At 54.5% G+C, this 24,846-nt stretch overlaps 1 protein-coding gene across 2 annotated transcripts; it reads right to left on the bottom strand.

Moving 5' to 3' along the window:
• Window positions 1-3,283: 3,283 nt before the first annotated feature.
• GTSE1 (G2 and S-phase expressed 1) lies at window positions 3,284-23,452 on the bottom strand. 2 transcript variants are annotated; one of them, XM_059187286.1, is made up of 12 exons: window positions 23,365-23,445; window positions 22,951-23,026; window positions 17,245-17,302; window positions 16,534-17,143; window positions 14,115-14,285; window positions 13,363-13,483; window positions 11,388-11,768; window positions 8,126-8,198; window positions 6,099-6,338; window positions 4,850-5,054; window positions 4,196-4,408; window positions 3,284-3,742 (listed from the first exon to the last, which is right to left on the bottom strand). In XM_059187286.1, the coding sequence occupies exons 2-12, from the start codon at window positions 22,970-22,972 to the stop codon at window positions 3,659-3,661; spliced, it is 2,178 nt and encodes a 725-aa protein (XP_059043269.1). In that variant the 5' UTR covers window positions 22,973-23,026; window positions 23,365-23,445; the 3' UTR covers window positions 3,284-3,658. The 2 variants fall into 2 exon arrangements, 1 of the variants encoding a protein (XP_059043269.1); XR_009357017.1 differs by lacking the exon at window positions 4,850-5,054 and having other exon boundaries at window positions 23,365-23,452.
• Window positions 23,453-24,846: the final 1,394 nt, after the last annotated feature.

Below are 24,846 nucleotides of genomic sequence, written 5' to 3'. Positions count from 1 at the left end.
CGTTTCCGGCGCGGGGGACGGCGGGCCGCGGAGACCTCCGCTGGGCCTAAGGAGAGCGTGGGAAGGTGGAGGTGAGCAAAGCATCGGAGCCCGGGTAGGAAACCTGGCCGAGCCGCGCGGGCTGGAGGTCCGCTGACCGGCTGGCCGAGGGGCGCTCAGTGCGGAGTGCCAAGGCAGGGGGCGGCACGCACCGGACCAGGAGCGCCCCCGGGCCCAAAGGACTGAGATCTGCGTTGGCACCTGACGCTGTGGTCTACACAAGCGAGATCGGACACCCTTTAACTCCGCGACTCGGGGGGTGCCTGGGGGGCTCAGTGGGTTAAGCCTCTGCCTTCGGCTCAGGTCATGATCCCAGGGTCCTGGGATGGAGCCCCGCATCGGGCTCTCTGCTCAGCGGGGAGCCTGCCCCCCCCCCCCGCCTGCCTCTCTGCCTGCTTGTGAGCCGTGTCTGTCAGATAAATAACATCTTTTAAAAATAAATTGGCAGCTCTGACCTTTCTTCACCTCCAACATCTTAGAGTGGCCCAGAGGACACACCAATCATAGCATTAAAAGAAGCCTCTCTAAACAGTTTTATCTTTGCAACGTGCCATGTAGTCTTTCTGTTTGGTTCTCAGTCATGTTTAAAAACCGTTGGTGCAGCCCACTAAAACTGGACGGCAATTGGATGGAGAGCTACCTGATTTCATGTAGAACTGGAACCATGGTTTGAAAGTGCAAGGGAACAGGTGCGAATAGATGGGAATCAGGCCAAGAACACCCACCACCCAAAGCCTCGGGATAAAACTGGGGTAGTTTGTTCACACTCTCCCAGTAGATTGGCAGTGGACCGAAAACATGGATCATTCTTAAGGATCATTTTCCTGAGGGCAGGAATAGCTTCAGGGTCTGGAGAGAAACAAGGAAGGCCCCAAGACTCTGTTTCTGAGAAGAGAAGCAGGACCTGTGACCTAGAGAGTCATGACCACTGGTGCCAGGAGCAGCCACAGGGCGAGCTCCCTGACAGAAGGGCCGGTCACAGGGCCCCGTGGGGAAACAGGAATGATGGTGTTTTCCAAAGAACAAGGTATCAGCCAACGAAACACCGACGAGTGTCTGTTTCATCTCACACCTCCCAGAAGAGCTGACAGCAAATGTGGGGCAAACGTGCCGTTGAGTCTGGAGTGGCTGAGCTGAGGCCACTGGACATTTTGGCTCAGTCTAGAGGACTTCACCCTTCCTAGGTGTGGCATTTCGGTACAAGGTTAGGGCGGAAGTCCACTTTCCTGCCTGAGCAAAGGGTTTGGGTTTAGGTATGCGGCAAACCCACCCACGAGGTGGCTGAAACGTGAAACGTTTGCAGCATTTTCTGCCGCTTTTCAGTTAAAAATCTGGCCTTTCAGCCGCTTTGGATGGTTCAGCCATGGGAAGGACGGCGACGTCCTAAATGCCATCTGTCAACAGCGATGTAGTAGTATGTGTAGGTTCTGGAGCTGTGCATCAGGAGCTTAATGAAATCCGGTAAAAATGGCATGGAGTTGGACCTCTTAAACCCGGGAGGGTGGCTCTGTAGTGGCCACCAACGCCCCTCACACTACTGTGTGGAGAACGTGGCCACCACTCAGGGAGCTCGAGTATCTGTCTTTTTAACAGGATTAAAATCCTATTACTTCTGTCCTCTCTGGCCACACCTGTAGATTGGGCGATGCCCCTGGGCCCCAAGAGCCTGGCCGCTCCCCAGGCAGCCTGAGGGAGGGGAGGGGCCTTGGGCGAGAAGAGCCAGGGAGCAGGCCAAGGCCCAAGGCCCAGCTCATCCCCTAGGTTTGGATGGGATGGCCAGAGCCCCACTTAATGTTTGTATATTGACTAAGAGTTTAATGTCCCTCCTTCATATTGAACCGTAAAGCCGCAGGTGAGGGGGAGGCATGAGCTTTGCTCGCTTCTGTGTCGCTGGGAGCAACGCAGCCTGCCTGTAGTAGTCTCCATCAATACGTAGGGCGCCTGTCCTCTTAAGAAGAGCTTGCGATTCTTGGTCTCGGGTTCATGAGTTCCAGCCCCAAGTTCAGTGTGAAGACTGCTTAAAACTAGATAAATAAGACATAAGTAACATGTGAAGGATGAGTTCCAGGCTTTGGGTTTTCCCCTGTGAGCTGAGGGGCCACATCAGAGGACACCCTGCATGAATATGGGAGCCTAGCATGCTTGTTGCCCACAGGAACAGAGCCGAGGGAAGAGAAGGCTGCCGTGATTCTGGTCGCTTCTCTGTCCCCCTGGCCAGGGAGCGTACCTAGAGCAGGGCACCCAGCTTCCAGAGTCTGAGCTAACGCAGACATCCAGGTAAGCGCTCACACGTGCAAGCATTCCTGCCTTTGGATGGAAAGCTCCTCCACAAGTGCGGTGCTGTCCAGGAGACACGCGGGCCTTTTCTGGGCAGCCCAGGAGTCCCCTCTCCATTTGAAACGTTAACCAGAGAAAGCTCAAAGCACGGCCCCCGGCTTGTCCCCCTCTGCGCTCTGTGGACCGAGGCTCCCTGGTGTTGGGCAGGAAATACCAGACGGGAGCCCAAACAGCAGGCCCCGTGACTCCGGTCTGCTGAGAGGCCACTGCACTCAGACTGCGAAATTTTCTCAAAAAATGAGGTATCTATACAGATCATTGGCTTCCAGGCCAGCTAGTTTTAGTTTTTTAAAAGATTTAGATGAGAATGGCTTCAGTCGGGGAAGAAACCTTCCAGTGGCCCTCAGCTCCCTCTACCAGATCGGCTCCTGCTTTGAGCACATGGAGGGGTCCTCCTCACCCCCGTGCCCACATGGGCTGGACCTCAGCTCCCACACCTCTCCCTCGGCCTGGCCCCCTCACTCCCCAGAGCAAACTCTTCTCCAGCTGTGTCCTGAGTGTGGGCTGGAAGTGCAGATTACTAAGCCTGCCCCAGACCTGGGCCGTGAGCCTGGGTCTGCATTTAAACCAATTTTTATTCATACTCAATTTTGAAAATCACTTGAAACAACTAAAGTTTGGATAACCTAGGGGCGCCTGGGTGGCTCAGTTGGTTAAGCCTCTGCTTTGGGCTCAGATCATGATCTTGGAGTCCTGGGACTGAGTCCCGCCAAGGGATCTCTGCTAGCGGGAACCTGCTTCTCCCTCTGCCTGTAGCTCCCCCTGCTTGTGCAGGGGGACAAGTAAATAAATAAAATCTTTAAAAAAAGAAAAGAAAAGAAAAGAAAAGAAAGTTTGCATACCTAATCTGATAGTAATAAAAATAGTTATGCATGTTTGAAAATCCAGACAACCTTAAAAACCAAGGTGTGTTTTAATAATTTTCATTTATTTTACAATTTAAGTCTAGAATATTTAACTTTCATACAAACTTAATTTTAAAAATAGTTATGTGCTATTTTACATCCAAAACAGAATTCTTCAACCGGAGCAACCGCACCTCCGCGTCTCAGCCCAGCACTCGGGCAACATGTGCAGGAGACGCTGGGCAGCAGGTGACCCGGGAGCCACAAACACCCCCACCCTGGCCCACAGCAACCACTCCAGGCACAGAACCCTTACCAAAGGTTGGCTTTTCCCCTCAGTACAACTTCTCCTAAGATTTATTTCTAAGGGTTGAAAACCACCTTAGGACTGAAGGTTCTTTTAGAAAGAGTGAAACGAGCAGCGGACTGTGTTCTTCTCAGAACTTGAGAAGTGGAGAATCCAGGTTTTCCTTGTCAGCTGCAGGGCTCAGCTGGATCAGAGGAGAAGCCAAGTCAATCAGCTGCAAGAAGCGACAGGCGGTGAGCCGTGTGGCCACACTGCCCCTGGAAGCCCATCGGCTCCCCTCGAGGCCTCTCTGCCGCAGCGCGGGGCCGCCAACTGCCCGGACAGCCTGGCTCAGGCCCGCGGACAGAGGAGCTGGAAGGGGAAAATGCCACACGGAAGGACTCGGAGTTCCCTCGTCACAGAGTAGGCACGGGGTGGGGGGTGGTGGTGGTGGTGAGGCCCTGTGGGGCCGTGATGTGACCCCCGCCCTCTGAGAGCCTGGGCTTCCCAGGCAGGATCCTATAGCAGGACCTGGTGCCCCAGGGGGTGTGTGCCCTGAGCCATGTCACTTTAGAAACCTCCCGGGCCACTCTCAAGGGTCACTGTGAAGCACCGTAGGACAAGGAACAGACCCAGAACAGAGACTACCCGAGGCGACATGGCCACAGAGCCCGAGGCGGCTCCTCACCTGTCCCACCTCCTGGGAGGCCTTGGACGCAGTGTTCCTGTCCATGTCTGGAGTGTTGAGCAGCAGGTCGATCAGCGGTCCACGCTCAGATCCCAGAGCCACATGCACCTCCGGACTATTGCAAAAGTCAATGAGAGGGACCTCGAGGCGGGCTGTGCTTTCAGCTTGTGGGGTGATGGCCAGCTGGTCCAGTCTGAGATCCACGAGAAGAGCCTAAACAAGAACACAAGACTTAAAGGCACTTCCAGGAACTTTCTGTCAACCATTCTGAGAAAACATAGGAGACCCAGGGAAGGAGGGGCCTTTAGGGGTTGGAGTGGCTGTGTGGGCACCTGCTGAGTTCTCTCCTCTCTGGCTGCCCCCCACACAACCCCACCCCCATCCGCCGCCCCAGCCAACAGCCCGCACCGGAGCTCCCTCCGAACCCCCTGTTGCTGCCCTGCTTCCCATGCTGGAGCCTGGCCCTCTCCCATCCGACACGGGGGTGGGGGGGCAGGGTGTGGCTTCGGTCCCCGCTAGAGGCTGGAGGTGCACACTCCCTCTCTCTGGCATGGCTGGCACCGGAGGTCCCGGGGATGACGGATCAAGTCCTGGAGAGTGCCTCTGGGGACCGTTGTGCTAAGTCTGCCGGGTCACCCGGGGTGACACAGGTACCTCACTGGCGGCTGTGTCTCCAGGGGGCTGGGCCGCACCCAGGGCTACTTCCGTGCTGACGCTTTTTGCAAAACTCAAGTCCCTCTCCTCTGGAGAAAAGTGAAGTGCCTGTGGCACGGCCGACGGAGGGGACAAAGGCCCCTCAGGTGACGAGTCCTTGCACCCAGAGGTGGCCTCACTGCTGTTCCTCTGCCTTGGTGCAGCTCTGCCAGACAGAGAAACAGAAATCTTAGGAGGGGGTCTGGGGATGTGTTGGCCTGTGGGCGAGGAGTCCAGCTTTGGAGGAGGTGTGTTACGTGGCGTGTGCCGTCCACGGCAGCTCCGACCATGCGCGAGGCTCCTTCCAGCCTTAAGCCTCTTCGTGGATAAAAATAAAAGTCTGAGGTCCTCTGGCTCTAACTGTTCGCTAGCCTGCTGTCCCCACGGGCCTATTTCGCTCCCCTTTCCTGGGGAATCTGGTAACTAGACAAGTACGTACTCCACGTTTGGCAGCAAGGAGAGAGACGCTCTGAAGACGATCAAGCAGGAAAATGGAAGAGTGACCGGGTGGGGAGCTGAGGCTTTCTGGAAAGGCCCCTGAGGTTGGCCCTTCAACATGGACTTCAACTGTGGACGGCGGTGCATTCTAGGCAGAGCACGGCCAGGACAGCCTATTTGCCATGTTGGGGGCCGGGGGCATCACGGCAGGAGCAAAGTGGTGGGGAAAGAGCAGAGGAAGGGGGAGAGGCAGGTAGGACAGACAGTCTAGAGAATTCAGTTTGTTTCTCAGGAAATCTGGGTGTGGTCACCCGTGACCAACACCCTAGCAGCTAGACTGTGGGACTCTCCCGGGGACCCAGTTGCAAAGACCGCACCAGACCAGAGCTCTGGATGTGGCGCACCTTACAGAGCCCTCTGTCCACAGGGCTCCTCCCAGTGAGAGGCCGAGGCCCACAGCGACGGGCGATCAGGACAGATGCTCTCCCTCCTTGCCCAGCCCAGCAGCCCAACCGGGACAGGACGCTGGGTGGGGACATGACAGTGGAACAAGCAGGTGCCCTCCCTCGCTTCAGAGGGCCACTGACAGGCCCCCGCGGCTGCAGCTGATCAGACATGATGAGCCTCGGCCCGGCTGGTTCCTGACAAGTGACTCACCCGCCAGACTAGGGTGGGTTCCTGACAAGTGACTCACCCGCCAGACTTTCTAGTGGAAGAATCACCTTGGGTCCTGAGAGTCCGAGACGAACTTACTGCAGCCTTTACCTCTTACCTCACTGAAGACTTTTTCCGGGGCTCAGAAGAAAGCCGCCGAGCGGACACGCACAGAGGTGAAGCCAGAGCTCTGGGCACGGTTTTAGGGGTCATCACTGGAAGGCCAGAGAGCCGACGGCTGGCAGGTGTGGGCAGGGCTGACGTGTGCTTCCTACTCAAGGGGGTCCTTGTACAGCTTCCAAGTCTCTGTGGGGCCGCCACGGACGAGCGTCTAGCGGGAGTGCTATGGACAACCACCCTGGAAAAACAAAACTGGAGTCTTCAGCAGATGTGACTAAAAAAGATCTATCCATTCAGCCAATATGCTAATGCGGTAAAAACCCCAGGATTTCAACACGAAGGATAAAAGACTGAAGCCCATGAAGCCTGCTGGAGTTCTGCTCTGGGCAGGAAGGGCTGCCCCAGCCCCCCCGGGAGGCCCTGGTGTGGGCTTCTGGTTCCTCCATCAGTGGCGGCTCCGCCCTGCCCGCAGGTTCTGACCAGACATGACGGGGCACCCTCCAGGCGGGGTCGTGCACACGCACTGCGTGGAAGGGTCAGAGACATCTGGAAGTCACCTGATGGGGTAGGTGTTTCCAGAAGGAAAGGCAGACCCACAGTGGGGCCTGGCCTGGGCTCATGAGCGCGTCCACTCATTCCCGGGGGAAGGGCCCCCCAATCACGTGTGAGCTCCCATGAGTACGTCAGGCAGCTGCACAGGTCTCGCACATCCTCCTTCCAACCTGGGCGATCCATGTGGCTTTGATGGCCAGTGAATCCGCCCATCTGCGTGGAGCCCGCTGCTACTTTCAAGTAAACAAGTCGAAGCTGTCCTACCAACATGCGGCCCAAGGAGGGCTGCGGGGGATATACCATCCGTCAGGGACAATCTTTACGTGCTTCGGAAAGAGTCTGAAAACAAACCTTAATCAATGTTAACTGGAAAACTGAATCACTCCAGGGCACTGGCAGGAGAGGCGGGGCTCGGTCAAGCAGCCACTCCCTGCAAAGTTCTGGAACCACTGCCTTACTCCCCTTACTGCTGAACTCCAGTAAGAACAGATGAAAATGCAAACAAATATGATCTTCATTGTAACCCAGGGAGGCAGGAACTACTGTCCTGTTGCACAGGTAGCGGACTGAGGGACGGGGTACAATGAGGCAGGCCGTGGCTGTCTGGCCATGGGTGCGAAGGCAAAGACCCGCAGCACGGCTAACCCTGTGAGGGGGAGCATCCGTCCACCCATGAGGCACCTCCAAAGTTCGCACTCAATTAAATGAAAGGTCAAGGCCAGTCTGTGGCAGAGCCAGCATCAGGGCCCCCGCTCTGGTGTCTGAGCCACCACTTGGCTTAACCCCTTACCCCTGCCCCGCCCAGCCCAGCCGTGTGCAAAGCAGCGCCCCCGTGCTGCACACGGGGCCTGGAAACGCTGCTCCCCTGGGGGAGCATCCTCACATCCGCCTCCTCTCCCAGTGGACGCGCGCAGGGAGCAGAGCTGGGATGGAGTGCCCAGGCAGCCGGGCCGGGGCCAGGCTGTCACAGAGGGCCCTCGAACCCCAGCAGGTGGCAGTAAAGGGTGGCAGGGGAAGGACAGTCCTGGCCTGGGCCTCAGGCACGTGTGTGTTTGTGTGCGTGCGTGTTCTGACTGTCTGCCGTGCTGAGTGTGCGCCGTCCCCAGCGCACTGCTGAGGAGATGGTCAGGGATGTCCAGGAACTCGCATTAGCTCACGGACCAGAGACCGTGCAGCCAGGATTCAAACCCCAGCCAGACTAACGACACTGCTCCGGTCTCTGCCCGTGGCACAAACGAGAGCCCCCTTTCACACCTGTAGGGGTGGATGTTTCTGCCACGAGGTCAGGCCTGAGAGCTCGTTATAGCACTGTCAGCAAGCCTGCGACTGTCACGAAGCAGATGGGACAGACCGACTGGGGATCAGGCCACGTGGGGCTAGGCTGTGGGGTCACCACACACCTGCTTGAGAACGCTCAGAGCCGAGCAGGCTCCTTCTCAGAGTGATATAAACTCAAAGGATGCACTGACTCACCTCCCCACGGATGTGCAGGACTGCGGCCTCTGTGCTCGACAGGACCTCGGTGTCGTGCTGTCTGGGGGCTCACCTGGGCCAGGAGAGGAAGCATGTACAATCTGTCACACATGGGGTGAGGGACAAACCCCCCATCCAGGGCTCTTCACCAAGAGCAACTCTCCTCAAACACTGAACGCTCTGGGGCAGGGCCCTGTTCCTAGGGTACCCATGTCCCCTCGACCATGACAGCTGGCATCATGACCCCCAGTGCGCGCAGCCAGAGGGAGCATGCTGCCACACGGTCACAGAGCGGGGTGTTCTGAGCAGGGTGGTGGCTCCTCGCAGCCTCGCCAGCCCGGACTTTGTGGGAGCAGCCTGCCCCAGGGCGGATGATGAAAGACGCTCGTGAGACAGCCCTGTCCCTGACACGGTGAGGAAAGGACAACCACACCCCAGAGTAGCTGGAGGCGCTGTAAGGGCCCGGAACGGGCAGGAGAGGGCAGCAGGTGATGGGCACTGGGACCGGTACTATTCCTGTGGCCTCGCAGCTCGACGAGGCCAGCAGACAAAGGCCGTTGGAGGGCCACGGCTATGGGCATCTGGCAGGAAAGGAAGCAAGCTCTGCTGGATACGGTCACCCTGAAAAACCCATTTTCGCAAACACACTGGGCCCTCGGCTGGACTTTACACTTTATCTCTAGGTGCGGTTTCTCCCGCGGGATCCAAACTCATGCGTTCACCCGCCTGCTCAGCCCAGGCCACAGGAGCCCTGCGGCATCTCCAACTCAACACATCCAGACTGGCCCGTGGGCCAGCGCCAGGCCTGTGCTTTCTCATGCGGTCCCCCGATGTGGGAGGCAGGCCCTGGGTGGTGTGCGGAGGCCCCTCCCCACACTGCGGCAGGCTCCCCCAATCTCCCAGCAACCCCCGCCCCAGTCTCTAGTTCACATCCTGGCAAGGCCTCCACCCAACTCTCTCAGTTTCCATTCTTTTCTTTTCTTTCTTTCTTTCTTTTTTTTTTTTTTTTTAAGATTTTCTTCATTTATTTGACAGAGATCACAAGCAGGCAGAGAGGCAGGCAAAGAGAGAGGCAGAAGTAGGTTCCCTGCTGAGCAGAGAGCCCGATGCGGGGCTCGATCCTAGGACCCTGGGATCATGACCTGAGCTGAAGGCAGAAGTTTTAACCACTGAGCCACCCAGGAGCCCCCCAGCTTCCATTCTTGACCACGAGGGCCTCCTTGTCCCTCAGGGGAGGGCTCTGTAGAAGGCCTAAAGCCCCATGGAGGCCCCTACACTGAATTACTCCGATCCATTCCTCAGTCCTGAGGTGCTGGGGAGCCGGCCCCTGCTGCCCCTCGGCTCTCACCTCTCACCTCGCCCGCTAACTTGGCTGAAGCCGCTAGTTCGTTCAACAGCCACTCTCCTCTTCTTAGTAAGAACCGTCAGCGAGGCAGGAGGACAACCTGCCTCTGCTTCCCTGGCAGGTGAGCACAGTCCCAGGACTGAGGCCCAGGCAATGGGGCAGAGATGGGCGTGGCACGCGGAACTGCCGGAGAGCCTCCTTGCTCCTCCTCACTGGCCGCACCTTCGAGGCTGGGAGCATGAAGAAGAGGAGCTAATTACAGTAAAACAAGTCAAAGGAGGCCCCAGGCCTCCAAAGGAGGCTTCTGGGCCATAAAGGCCACCTGTGCGGGCCGGCGGTGCTGGAAACTTCGAACATCTGCCTGGAAAGCACATTCACGAGGGAGAGGCTACAACTACCATCTTCCTTGAGTCTGTGCTGTACAACGTTCACATTAACGCATTTCTTAGATGAATGTACCTCCACTGAACACCCACCTACTATCTGCCCGACACCATGCCGGTGCAGGTTGGGGAGGCCACAGCAGCCCCCCCGGTCGTACTGATCATAGGATGCGGAGGGGAGCGGGAATTTGGGGGGTGGACCTAGACAGGTGGGAGCTACAGAGGAAAAGCTCTAGAAATGGGGAGGGAGCCCAGGCCAGCTGCACAAGGAACAGCAGCACATGTATAACAGCACGAGACTCCAATAGGCCATGATGAAGATAGCCAGTGGGAACAACTGTCACCACTCGTAGGGGGCTGCGGGACCGCCACGCCGATCCGACCAGAGCGGAGACCTCAGGAGCATATATCACGTTCAGCAGGGACTCAGACAGGCAAGTGTTCATAGCAGGGCTGCCTGGTCCCCAGGGTAACGGCTTCAAGACCTGCCCCATCAAAACTTAAAAAGAATCCACAAAAGGATCAAGTTGACCCACAATTTGAATGCCTTTCGGGGTAAGATTCAGCTCATTAAAGCAGGACAACAAAACCCAGATATCAAAAATCCTGAACTTAACCATCTAAGAGATGATCAACAATTATTAAACATGTGAAGAAGCAGGAAAATGTGACCATCACCAGAAAAACACTTAGTGGTAGAAATGGACCCCAGCATGACAGGGAAGATGGCATCAAAGAAATAGCTTAAAACAACCATTATAAATATGTTCAAAAATTTAAACAAACACTGTTAGGACAAAGACGGGAAAACTACCGTATCAGAAATGAAAAATTAACTGGAAAGAAAGATGTAAACGCGAAGATGTCACCTTGAAACGCCCAAACTGAAATACAAGAAAAGGTGGGGAAACCCAGGGCCTCCGTGACCGACAAGACCACATCGAGAGGCCTGTAATACTTGTGATCAAAGTCCCAGGAAATGAAGGGAAGCAAGAAAAAAGAATCTGAAGAAACAACGGCCAAGTTTTTTCCCCCAGAATTAACACAAATATCAACCCACGGATCAAAGCAGCTCACAGTCCCCAAGAAGGACGAACCCAAAGAAAGCCGCCTCAGAACTGCTAATGACCGACATGCTGAAACAGAACGAGAGAGGAATTTCTGAGAGCAGCACAGGCGCAGCGACGGGGCAGAGGGGAGTGACTGTGAGGCCAGAGTGCTGCGGAGTTCTCATCTGAAAGGGCGCAAGCTAGAAGATGCTAGAGCGACACACTGAAGTGCTGTAAGAAAAGCCGGCACCTGGGTGGCCCGGGTCATGATCCTGGAGTCCTGGATCAAGTCCCACATCAGGCTCCCGGCTCAGCGGGGAGTCTACTTTTCCCTCTGACTCTCCCCCATCTCATGCTCTCTCTTTTTCTCTCTCTCAAATAAATAAAGTCTTAAAAAAAAAGAGAGAGAGAGAGAGAAAGCTAAAAAAAAAAAACCTTATATAGAATCTGTTCAATATTTTAAAAACAGAGGAAAAACTCCTTACCAGTAGCAAACCTGGGGATCTTAAATTGACTTGTAGGGGTGGGCATGGCCTGCGTCCCACAGAGTAGGTAGGAGTCACGCCTTCTTGCACTCCCAGCTGCACTCAGGGGAGAGGGCTGTGACCAGGTGGGGCCGGAGTTCGGCCCAGGGCCTCCCTGTCCTGGTGACGAGGCTTGGGCGAGAGCCGCTTCGGGGGGCGCCTTGGCCGGCTCTACCAGTGCCTCAGTGGCCGCGGCGCACCTGCTCTGCCGGCTGGAGGCACCCGCAGGGCTGGCCCGCAGAGGCTGCCGCGGCACAGCAGGGCCCATCCTGCCCGGATGGCTGTTGGGTGGCAGAGGCGGGGAAGCGCCCGTGGAAATCCTTGCAGGCTTGCTGGATCTAGCTGCAAGAGGGGACGCAAAATCTGGTTACCACTTAAGTTTCCATTATTTTTAAATTACTAAATTACTTAGCACTTATAGTTTTCGAATGAAGAAGGTTATTTATTTCTATCACGATGATTTCCTCACGATCAAACACAGGACCTGTGAGCAACATCCCACATGCACGTCAGGTAATGTCCCCACACACAGGACAAGTGGGGCTGCTCCTGGCTTAGCTGAGTGTGTCCTAAGGTACAAACTCCAGACACATTACCAAGACGCATGTAAGTATTCGTGAGTTCCAGCTTTCCCGTCTTCCCTGCTGCTGTCGACAGCAGACCTCTGCCCTGGCTGAGCGGCCAGAAGTGGACGGGGTTGTCGCGCGCCCCACCCCTCTGGTCAGGGAGGTTGCGAGGGGACAGGGAGAGAAGGCGCTGTCCTAGCTGCTTGGTCCCTTCAAATCCCAGGGCGGTTGGGTCACAGCAATCCCGGGCACCATTTAAAACAGAAAGAAGATAAACCCGGGCAAGCACTCAGGTGCCAGTACGCCCCCCGCAGACGCCCATCTGGGAAGACTCCTGCAGAAAGCCCAAGAGGAGGGCTGAGGCCGCAGCCCGTGTTGCAGGGTGCGCACCAGCTTCGCAGTGCGCCTCACCGCACTCTGTCCCCGCGGACCTCACCAGCCCCATCTGTGCACACCACACACACCCCCCCCACACACACCCACACCCACACAGCAGCCGTCTCGCAGCCTTTATAAGAGGCAGGACTGCAGCAACCCCTAGTGAGAGCAGTGCAGTAGCCCTGCAGCCCCGGCCGCACAGACTGCACGGCCCCTCACTGGGGCAGGGATCCCTTTCCCCGGTCACGGCCACACTCCACTCCAGAGTCGGGGGCGGGCCCGTCACGCACTCCCTCTAAAGCCCGGACAATGCTGCAGGGGAGGCACCGTCCTGCCGTCTGTCCAGCTACGGAAACGAGTTCAGTTCTCCTCCCCACCACCGGGCAGGCAGGACTCCAAATCACATCAGTCCGATTCCAGAGAGGACGCTTGTCCCATTTTGTGAAGAAAATCCACACACGTCTAGACAGCAAATAGCACAGGACTAGCGGGTGGGTCTGGAAGGGACCGGAGGGCCGCTCCTCACCCAACCCCAACACACCAGGGCTTCTCCCCTTCACCGCGAGATGGCGCCCTCGGCTCGCGGAGACCACAAGGCAGCTGCCTTTCCTTGCTTCCGCTGTGGGGATTTAAATAAACGCTGAGTTGACTAGGGTCACTAAGTGGTCTGGAACAGTCCTATTTTTAACACCTGTGTCTGGTTACATGTCCAGGGGCCGGTCTCTGCGTCCTTGCACGTTCGCAGGCCCCTGGAGCACAGGGCAGCTGTGGCGGTGTGGGGGGAGGGCACCCTAAACTAACCCCAGCGCTCTCCTCGGAGGAAGGGAGCGCCACATGGGCAGGGACCCTGACACAATGGCCCCTACCCCACACCGCAGCAAACCCTCCACAACCTTCTGCGGAGCCAAACGGTCTGAGAGGGACATTGCCCTCACGGCTGGGCCTGGCTAGGCAGGGGTGGGTCTGGGCACCGAGCTCCCCTCCGGCCGCACCTCTGCCGGCTGCTGAAGCACCCACGCTGGAAATCGCCGCTGGAACAGACCCGGAGGAAGACTTTCTTGAGAGCCCGCCAGCACAGCCAGGTGGTTTCAACAGGGTTTTCTTCAGCCCCAACTGCAGCAAAATGTTAAGAACAAAACAAAAAACCCAGAGTCATCAAAGAGTTCAAGATCTATACCCATGATCTATACCTTTCTTTGCAAATCTAGGGTTTTTAAATAATTGAGTAATGATCACCTTGAATTTAAAGGGAAAGGCCAGGCCGCAGGGCTCAAGCGTAGTTTTCCAAGATACGCGCAAGACACATGGGACCTTGCTGAAAGGCCGATTTCCGGGCTCCAACCCCCACCCGCAGAGTCCGAGCTGTAGGGCCCAGCTTCTGGCAATTTTAACAAGTGGTTCTGACGCACAGCTCCGTTTAACCACAAGGCCAGGAAAGAACCGGCAGGGCTGTGGGCACCTGTGTCTGTGCCCACGAGGGGCAGAGCCAAGCACTGACAACCTGTTGCGTCTCTGAGGGAAGCAGGGAGCCGCAGACACACGGATGCTCGGAGATGCCGAGTCCGGTCCACGGAGCCCCCACCACACACCAGGCCGTGCGCTCTAGCTTCCGTCAAGTAGCCTCGCACCGATCCCATTTCCAACCTCCCCCAACTTGATTTCAAAGACACACAGCGTCTAGCGCGCTGCCCCTGAGATCGCTTTGCTCCCGGGCCATGCCCGCCTGCTGCCCTGCCGGACCCACCTTGTTCGGAACAGGGAGCGATCGCTTGCCTTGGACGGAGTGGTTTCCCCCAGCCGGTAGGCTGGCGGGCTCGCGGGCCACACTGGACTTGTCAGGGGCCGCGTCCCTGCGGGGTTCCTCTTCATTGAGGATTTTCAACTGGGAAGGACTGGCTGCTATCCTTTTCATAGGCTGAAAATTGTAAGATGAAATGTGAGAACTGTCTGGTCTTTAACAACGTACAGAAGTAGCAAGGCTTCGGTGTAGAGCAACGGCGGGCGCCGCCCATCTTCCCCGGCTGCACACGTCCCTCCACTCATCAGCAGACAGAAGTGAACACAGCAGCCCGCTTCCTGCACCGAGTCACCATGGACGAAAATGATGATGGCTTTTGCTTCCTCATTAACAACAGAGGGGAAGAATACTAAGACCATTAGCAAGGAGAGAGATCCTCTAAAGCTTTTCTTCAATCAGGATTCTTAGCTAAGGATGATGAGGAAATTGGTTCTAGTACCAAAACTTTTAAAATGCTGTCTAGAAAGGAATCACTGATTAAAACGTTATTCCTTCTAGCAGAGATGCTGCTCAGTTGTAATGAATCTTCCGGGCAGAGTACTGGAAGCCATTTTTCTCTGGGCAGCATAGTCAAACAAAGAATAAATTTCAGATAATATTTAGATCCAGGGGCATTCAGGGAATGAACCCCGGCTTATGTCGATAACCCCTTCTAACAAGGCCAGCTACGAAGAAGCAGCAGCAGATCATAAAGTAAGCACAGCATTAGAACAATAACTTTATTTTTCCTTTACAGCATTTTAAAACTGAGATATAGCTCACGAAACATAAAATTCACCATTTCAAAGTGTACGTGTCAGGGGTTTTTAGCAAATTCACAATGTTGTACAACCGGCATCAACCCAAGACATTCTTGTTGTTCCTGAAGGAAAGTGCTAGCCATCAGCAGTCACCTTCCACTCCCGTCAACCTCCCCGCCTAGACAGCCACTAACTACTCCCCTCTCTACAATTCGCCTATCATGGTCCCTTCCTGGAAATGGGAGCATACGATATGTGAACTTTTGTGTCTGGCTGCCTTCCCTAAGCATGTTCTCAAGGATCATTCATGTCATACTATTTTCTAATATTGCATTTCCTTATTGCCTGAGTCCACCTGTAATCCCTACCGCGGTCCACATACTCCCCATAAGACCCCGGCACTCCTTCTAGGCACATCACTTTTAGAAATTTAAAATGCTGTCTAGAAAGGAATCACTGATTAAAACGTCTATTTAGAGGCTACAGCTATTTAGAGGAAGCTACAGCGATCATTACCCCTGTCTAGGCTTCAGTGTGGCAGACAAGATCTGAGCTCGGATCAGCCCTGGGTTCTGAGGGCAGGAAGTCATGCAGCTCGTGAGATGTCCTTATAGAGGGAAAAGGAGCTCCTAGGCCCTTGCTGGGTGGTTTGCACTGACCCAGACCTGCTTACAACCGTACAGTACCATTCCTCTGCAACTGGCTCAGAGAGCAGAGGCCTGGGGCCCAGGTTAGCAGCGGAGCTGAGAAATGGCACACAGCAGGCTCTAACTGCTGCCTCCCCTCAAAGCAGGAGCTTCCTCCCCTGAGTAGACACAATGTCAGCAAAGCCTGGAAGTAGCCAGCCACCCTTTGACACCTTCCCCGACCGGAGCGCCCTGCCCCGCAAATCTCCAGGAGCCCCAGTGCACCAGAGTTGGCTAGCCGTATCCCAAAGACCTGGCTGTCAACTGCCACTTCCCAGGACAGCTTATCCGCATAGTTCCTGGGAGGAAAACGATCTGAACAAGGAAGCTAAGGAAGATAGCTACTGGCTGTTCCAGGAGGGGAATTTTTAGAAGTTGCTTGTTAATATACATGAAATCCCTAATAAGTAGAAAATCTAGTGTTGTAACAAAGCAAAAGGACAAATTTCAAAAGGCATTCAGGATGAGGTGTTTTTAAGTCATCACAAGAGGAAGGTAGTTCCGCCCCTGTCCATATCCACCTCAAACCTAGCTCTCCAGGCTGTCCCTGCTCTTCATGGACTTTGTGTCTATACTTCCTTCTTTTTTTTTTCCCTAAGATTTTATTTACTTATTGGTCAGAGAGAGAGAGCCCAAGCACGGGGAGCAGCAGGAAGAACCAGCAGAACAGGCAGAGGGAGAAGCTGGCTCCCCACTGAGCGGGGAGCCCCGATGTAGGGCTTAACTCCAGGACCCCAAGATCATGACCTGAGCCAAAGGCAGATGCTTAACCAACTGAGCCACCTGGGGCCTTGTTCCTATGCTTCTGAGCCCTCAGCACAGCTATGTTTCCAAGCTTCTCCCTGTCACAGTTTCCTTTAGGGTCATAAACCAAAGGGCTAAAACGCAAGGGAGCACCTAGCTCTCCAGACAGATGTTCTGGGATGTGTGTGTGTCTACCTGCTCCGTGGCCACAGGAATGTTCTTTCCTCTCGCAGAAAACGCCCGGGGCTGCACCAATTTGCTGATGACCTTTCTCTGAGTCCCTGACTGGTGTGGAGGGTGAGCAGTACTTGGTTCCGCTGGCAGAGAAGAGCGGGACGAACATGGTGGTTCCTGCGTCTGGGCGGGAGCCCTTGGGAGGGCCACTCCAGAGGGGGTCTGGGTTCCCAGGAGTGGTGTGCCCCGCAAGGGGCTGTCTGACAGATAATAGGTCTCCCTCTTAAGTGACTTGGGGCTTTTCTTCATTTCATTTTCTTTCTCAAATAGGCTTATTTTTAATTTTGATTCCTGTATAAATCTTTCCACGCCCTGGCTCCAGAGGTCTTCAGCTGTGACATCTTGGGCTGCCTTGCTTTTGCTCTTGCTTTCTATCTGTAAGGCGAGTAAGTGGGCTTCTTTATACACTTCCACAAATTTTTCCCCAGTGAGAGGACTCCAGGTGAAGTGACTTTCTGAGGCTGACAAGGGAGGTTCCTCAGGAATGTGACGGTTTAATTCCAAGCTGGCAGCAACACATCTTTCCTTATGCCCAATGGGTCCAAAGAAGACCTCATCATCTTCATTTGCACTGTTTTAAATAAAAGGATTATTAACAACAATGGCATTTAAATGAAAGACTTTAATGAATGACGTTAAACCCAAGGAAAGGGAAGAAAACTCATAATTTACCTTGAAGAAGACAATGAAAGATCGAAGTCAAATTTTTCATCAGCCAAGAGGAGAATGTCTGGGGGGGAAAAGTCCAGCATTATTTGAGGGTTGGGGCCAACAAAGAGAAACTATTCCCAGGCTCTGCAGCTATAAAAACAACAAAATTTCACTCCCCAAAGTGTACCTTCTCGTCATCTTAACAGAGAGCTCTAGATGCTCCAACAGTTTTGTTTTCTTTTTAAAATAACATTAAAAAACCCAATAATAAAATAAAATAGCATTGGCAATCCTGGGTTTGCTAAGCTGACCCAAAAATCCCAGTCCGCATCTTTAAGATATAATCTAAAATGCATTCACCAAGTCATTCAACCAGTTTTTTAAGGCTAGATAAATCATACTCAGGTATAGACAATTTTCAAAAGACCACCTGCTTCAGGTCCCCCAGAACTGAATTCCTTGCTTACAAACTACATCAACACCTACTCTTCCTTCAAAAACAAATTCAGTATTATTCCAGTGCACCCTCCGGACTCCACATGTATTTGCTGATGACCGGCTCTTCTTACAGCACACCCTGAACCCAGATGAAACTGCACCTGTACCCCCATCTGCACTTTCGCCATAGCTCCGTCACCAGCTCACCTAGAAGCTCAACCCCCTCTAGCAAACCTCCACTCTCTCTAACAAACCTCGGGCTCCAGGTTAGCGGATCTCCTTCCTGGAGCAACTGCACCCTTCCCCTAGATCCCACACCCCATCCACCCCCATGCGTCCCTAGGGCCTCCCTGCCCTAACACCTGTCGCTGTGCTGCCCTGCTGTTCTGTAATGTCCCTTTACCTTTCTGGGACCCCAGCTAGAGTGTAAGCTCCTCCAAGCCAGAAAATGTCTAATGCTCTCACAAATTCCTTTATGTCTGGCTAAGGGCCCTAAGGGCCACTTACAAATAATTATCAAAATGGGTAATTACACTGGGGGTAATAATAATTGCACTGAGTGGATATTTCTATACTGTAAAGTCTATACAGCAGTTTCACAATTCACATCTTATTTGATCCTAAAAAACAATGCAGCATGCTTACTAAAATTAGAAAAATTTGAAGTACAGTATTCTCATAATTAGGTCCTAATTAGTCACTTCAATTATTCTTAATTACCCAATCAAGGAAAAGGTAGAAAGCACAAATGCACAAACACAATAAAGAGAAATGACCAGAGAGAGAGGAAATTAAAAGATTCTTAAGTTAGATTGCTCAACTCCATGCATATAAACCTAAGAACTGGGCTGAAATGCATAATTTTCTAGAAGACACTATTTTTTGTATTTAAATTACTTAAGTGGATTTATTTTTAAAACTGACTCCAGAAGAGAGAAAAAAAAATCTTCATAGTTCAATTATCATAAAATAACTGCACTCATTTACTCAAGAGCTCTTGTCCTCGAAAGAGCACAAGTCCCAGACAGTTTCACAGGATAATTCTGTCAAGTCTTTCAAGAATGCATCATTCCAAAGTTATTTAGACTGCTTCACAGGAGAGAAAAAAGAAACCTTTAAACTTACTTCTAAGAAGCAAGCATAACCATTTCCCAAAACTCTAGTTAGCTCAATAAAGAAAGTTACAGACCAGACTCAGAAAAAACCCTAGAGAGGAATACTGGGTACCAGAATCCAGCAGCACATTAAAAGAAGAACACATCCCGACTAGGTGAAGTTTGTTTCAGGACTTGAGGACTGTAGGATGGTTCAATTTTACACAATCTAGTGACATGATTGTTATATTACCAGATCATAAAAGAAAGCCCTATATTGTGTCCATCTATGCTAATAAGACATATTAAAAAATGCAACATACCTTGTTGACTTTAAAAGCTCTTTATAAAAAGCAATAGATACATTAGAGACACATTTGATCATATAAGGAAGTATCTATCTCCAGCCAAAAGCCAAGGTCAGGTCTAATGGGACACGATCAGAAGCATTCCTTCTAAAGGCAGGAACCAGTGTACTCTATCAGTCAGGACAGGCTAACTTATGCTAAAGTAACAAACAACCCCCAAGCATCAAGTGCTCTATTTCTTACTCAAACTCTACGTATGTTGAGGCTTGGGTCCTGCTCCACATCCTTCTCACTGCAGAACACAGGCTGATGGAGCCTGGCCCTTGTCCTAAGGGGGGAAACAGCAAATTCATACTAGTTCTTAAAGACCTAGAAGTGACACATATCACAGCATTCCCATTTCACTGGCCACCCTTCAAGTCACTTGAGCTGAATCCAGCTGCAAGTGGGCAGACAAGTACAATTCCACCATGTACCCGGGAGGGGGAAAAAAAAAAAGTAGAAAGGAAGAAGGGAAAAAAAAAGTGGAAATACTGATAAACAGCACCAGGACTACCACCTATATGTAAATGAACTCACAAACCGGCATGAGAGTTAGTGGTATCTAAAGAGGCAATTCCACGAAAGGCGGGCACACGGCCACGATGTCTGCCGTCACGACAAGCCTGGACACTGTGCTGGGCGCACTAACCAGTGCAATCAGACAAAGGAGAGAATCTGGAGGGAACAGGATCGCAGCGCACGGATGCTATAATCACAGACATGAAAAAACAAGTGAACACTATTACAAGTAGCAAAAGGATAAAAGCAGGTGCCTGAAGACAAAATTACTGCACAGCAATCAATGGCATCATATCTACAAAGAACAGTGTGAAGATATGCTGGAAGAAAAGACCTCATTACAGTAGCCGCAAAACCCACTAAATACCTGGGAATAAACCTAACACATGCAAGACAGATAAAAGAAAACTTAGTATAACATAAAAGTAGCACATCAAATTAAAGGGGGAAATGGTGTATTCAATAAATGGTATTTTCCCTTAGGGAAAATATATATAAAAGGAAAAAGAGGGGCGCCTGGGTGGCTCAGTCGGTTAAGTGTCTGCCTTTGGCTCGGGTCGTGATCCTGGGGTCCTGGGATCGAGCCCCGCATCCGGCTCCCTGCTTGGTGGAGAGCCTGCTTCTCCCTCTCCCTCTGCCTGCTGCTCTGCCTACTTGTGCTCTCTCTCTCTCTATCTTTCTGTCAAATAAATAAATAAATAAAATCTTTAAAACAAAAAAAAAAAGGAAAAAGAAGGGGCACCTGGGTGACTCAGTGGGTTGAGCGACTGACTCTTGATTTTGGCTCAGGTCACGATCTCAGGGTTGTGAGCCTGAGTCCCATGTGGGGCTCCTCACTCAAGGTGGCATCGGCTTGAGATTCTCTCTCTCCCTCTCCCCGCTCACTCACGCGTGCATGCACTAATGCTCTCTCTCAAAATAAATAAGTACATCTTTAAAAAAAAAAAAAAGGAAAGAAAAGGAACAAGAAACCATGAGGAAATTGTCACCTGGAGACAAGAGGTCTAACTATGACACCAAACGGGAAACCGGAGGAGACTGATAGTACAATACGTAAAAAAACCAATTTAAATCTCTGCATAGCCAAAATCCCCATGAGCAAGGTTAAAGAAACAATAAGCAGGGGAAAACGTATCTGCGGCTCCCATCTCAGAGGGCTCATTTAAGAACGGTGCCTACAAACTGTAGGAAAACAAGCAGCGATGTAATGGAAGACCTGGCAAGTGACAGCACCAGATCAAATAACTGACAAAATTAAAACAAAAGTAACCCTGAGATTCCACTTTCACCTGTCAGGTTGTCAAAAAACCAGAGAGTTTGGTAAAACGGGTACAGGGCTGTGGAGAATGAAGACAGTCCACATAGCACTGGGGGAGGCGTCACTTAGTCACCTGGCAGCACCTACAAAAATCAGAAATGCGTGTGTCCTCCGGCCCAGCAAGGAGACCTACAGGCAGACGTCCCACAGCCGGTCCTGGTGCCGTTTGCTGCAACAGCATTTGAGAAAGCAAGACACAGGACACAAACGAACGTGCACCCACAGCAGATGGGAGGAATCAGTCCTTGTCCCCCAAGGCGGACCGCTACACACAGACCAAAGAGAACAGCAGCGGTGCACGTGCTGACATACAAAGATCACCCCATAAACCCGTACCATGAGCAAGATGCGGCACAGGGCTCCACCTGCTCTAAGAGAGGGGCGGTCGGCCGGCTGTATACACAGACTGGTTTGCTCTTGCACAGATCGGGTCTGGAAGAGCAAAGAGACCGAAGACACTGCTGGCCATCGGAGGGGCAGCTGAGGGGCTGAGGGAGAGGCTCCAGGAAGCAGAAACAGGTTGGGTCAGATCCTGGAGGGTTTGCAAGGCACTGCAAGGAGCTTCTATTCTAGCCAGAGTGCAACAGGAAGCTATGGAAGGCTCAAGCCTAAGAGTTATGGTCTAACCTGTGTTTCTCAAAGGTTAGCCTGGCTGCTGTGTTGAATGTATGGGAAGGGAAGGAAGTGGAATCTGCTGAAATCTCAGATGCCCACGGAGGTGGAGGTGAGTTAGTGTGGCTGAGGCACGGGGTGATGGCATCCGGGTGGGGCTGGAAAGAGGCAGATCCGAATGCATTCTGGAGGTGGAGACAGCGATAATGGGGGACTGAACGAACGTGGCCGCTTCACAACTTCGGTTGGTAAGGAGAGGGGCCATTTGCTTGCACAGGAGGACAAAGAGCCGGCGAAGAACAGGGCGAGCACATTGGGCTCGGAGTGCAAGCCATCTGGGGGAAGACGCCAAGGACAGGTGGATACAGGAACCCAGACTCTGGGGAAAGACTGTGTCCAAGACAAAACGGAGGCCCCGCTACAAAGCGGATGGAGTTTAAAACCTGGGAGCGTCTGAGAGCCCCTGGGGTCGGGGGGATCGAGAGAGACCCCAGACCATGTCCTGGGAAAGATCAGTTTCAGAAGACGACAGAGGAAGAAGAGCTTGCAAAGAGGAGGATAAACCAGCCAGAGAGGTGGAAGGTTGTGCCTGCAAGTCAGTGGTGAGCACAAGCACACGGACGGGCACGAAGTAAGGCTATGAGGGTCCGGGAGGGTTGGGACAAGGGCCGAAGTCCTCCAGCGCAGCCCATGGGACCCCGCGCTCTGCACTGGTAATGCCCGTGAGGGTAGGGACGGGAAGGAGGAAGGGATGCAGCGGCAACTATGTTTCTAGACAGGAGGAAGGCAACTATGTTTCTAGACAGGAGGAAGACGGGATGAAAGTGGGAAGCCCCCAGGACCCTCTTGGCAGGATGAAGTGTCCAGGATACCCAGTCCACCGGCCTCACACGGATGTTGCCAGGAGCACAGGATGCAGGGACGCCCACATGCCTTAGGGGAAAGAGAGGAGGGTTTGGGCCTCCGCTCATCTCCGGGGCTGTCTTCTCACCCGATGCTCAAGCCAGACCCGGACAGAACAAGACCAGAAACTCACGGAGATTCTAAACTAGCCTCAGCCGACAGGAGCCAGCAATGAACACCAAGAGGAAACATCAGATTCGGTCACGCCAGTCCCGAGCGCCTGCCAGGTGCCAGGCTGTGTTCTCCGCCCCGGGTATACCCGGCGGGTCGGGCTGCAGAGAACCCCGGCTTTGAGGGAAATCCGAAGCTGGGGGGAACGCGAGGGAGAAAAGCGAAAACCAAAGAGGCGGGACGGAGGCACACCGCTTAGGGCGGGGACGTGACTTTGGCCGGCGCGGGGCACCGGTGAGCGCCGAACAGACACCGGACTAAGCTCTCGCAGATGCGGGCACTCGAGCTCCCCGACCGCGGCGCTGCAGCGGCGGGGACGCACCGTTCTCCCCGGGGACGTCCATCTGCGCTTCTCCCGGCGGGCGGGCCTCCTTCCACGGCGACGGCTGTCGGAGTCACTGCGGGGAGGACAGGGCCGGCGGTGAGCAGGTGCGGCGCCCAGGCCCCCGGACCCGCCCCCGCACCCCGTGGAGGCCGGCGAGCGCCGCCGCAGCCCCGGCCCGGACGCAGGGAGAGGGCGGCCGCCGGCAGGCGGGGAGGGGAATGGCGGCCGGAGGCCACGGGAGGTGCCGCCGGGACCCTCTGCCTCGCACGCCCGGCCGCGCGCCCCCAGGCCGGGAGCTCCGCGGCCCTGCTCTGGACGGAGCTCCGCGGCCGAGCACAACGAAGTCCCCGCGCTCGCGGCAGCGCCACCGAAAGCGCGAGAGGACCCCGCCCGACCCACGGCGCCCCTCACCCGAGCGACGGCGGCCCCCGGCGGCCCCACCCCGGCCCGGGGTTTAAACGCGGCGCGGCGGGCGCGGCGCGGGCCGCCGATTGGCCGGTTTGAAGGCGCTGCGCCACGACGCCGCGCCCGGTGCATCCTGGGGGCTGGGGGCGGAGCCGCCGGGAGGAGGGGCGCGGCGCACATGCGCACTGCCTCCGCGTGCGGGTGGGCCGGGCGAGTCTCGGTGCCGCCGGCGCCCGGGGCTGGGCGGCAGAGGCGGGCGGGGGCTTCTTTGGGGCGTCGTGCCGGGTCCCCGCAGGCTTGGCGTCAGGGGAGCCGCGCGTGCCGAGGGACGTGGTTCGGACCCCAGCTTTTTGTCTGTACACGCAGGGGCTTCAGTTCCCCGCGAAGCGTGTCGGCGGGAACCGACCTGGGGGCGCGCCTGTGCCTCCTGCGCCCCCGCTTGCCGGTCGGCGCCAAGCCCCGGGCCCGCCCGCACCAGCGCACACCCGCCGGGGAGCTGGGTCTGTTCTGAGAGCAAGAGGCGGGGGCGGGCCGGAGGGGTGCGCAGGGCGCGTGGCCCGGGGGTGCAGTCCGCACGGGGAGCAAGAGCCCCGGTCCGAGCGACGCGGAGCACTGGCCAGTGAATGGTCAGACTGACCGCGCTGCGCCGTGGACTGTGAACCAGCTGTAAGTAACGCCCCGCTCGTGGCCGGGAGGGTGAGACACCGTGCCATGAAGCTGTTGCTCTGGGTATCTGGGACTGGTGGCTGGGGGAGGATGTGGGAAGGAGGGGCCTGGGATGCCCCATAGGGTCTGCCCTGGGAAGGTCTGAACTCCAGAGGGAGGAACACCTTTTTCAGGGTTGGAAATGAGTTGTTTACTTGGGGCAGATTGGATGGAGAGCTGTCCAGGGGGCAGCCTTCCCAGGCCCAGGACCTACGCCAAGGCTTCTATATTGGCTGGCATCTGGACTCCACGTTGTCCCTGGTTTCCCATCACCCGCGCCCATCACTCTGTGTGGTTGTGTTCCCTCTCCACTTCACCTGATTCCAGCTCCCTGTGAGACCCTGAGCCCCTAAAAGGCATGGCAGGGGCTCGGTTATGTGATGTCCCCCAGCCTCACGCAGCCCAGCCACGGACCCCAGGCAAGAGCTGGGAGAGTGGAGGCTGGATATTGAAGGGGTAGGAGGTGGAGAGAGGGGCTGGGGGGGCAGTGTCTTGTAGTTTGGACAGAGCCCAGCCTGACCTCTGCATCCCTTTTATCTTGTCCTGGCATCTCCAACATGTCTTTTCTATCAAAGGGCGCCCTCTGTGGCTGTTGGCTTCCCACTGCACTCGGCTGTGCTGGGTCCACCAAGACCTCGCCTCCACCACCTGAGTTTCCGTCCATGGGGTTCCTTCTGAATTCTATTGTCTTTTGGCCTTTTTTTTTTTTTCTTTAAGATTTATTTATTTGAGACAGAGAGAGAGGATGAGCATGACCAGGAGGGAGAGAATCTCCAGCAAACT

This window comes from Mustela lutreola, chromosome 8 (assembly GCF_030435805.1).
Source record: "Mustela lutreola isolate mMusLut2 chromosome 8, mMusLut2.pri, whole genome shotgun sequence".
NCBI classification, from domain to species: domain Eukaryota; kingdom Metazoa; phylum Chordata; class Mammalia; order Carnivora; family Mustelidae; genus Mustela; species Mustela lutreola.
Note: the sequence above shows the minus strand (reverse complement) of the source record. Positions and strands in the feature narration are given on the sequence as shown.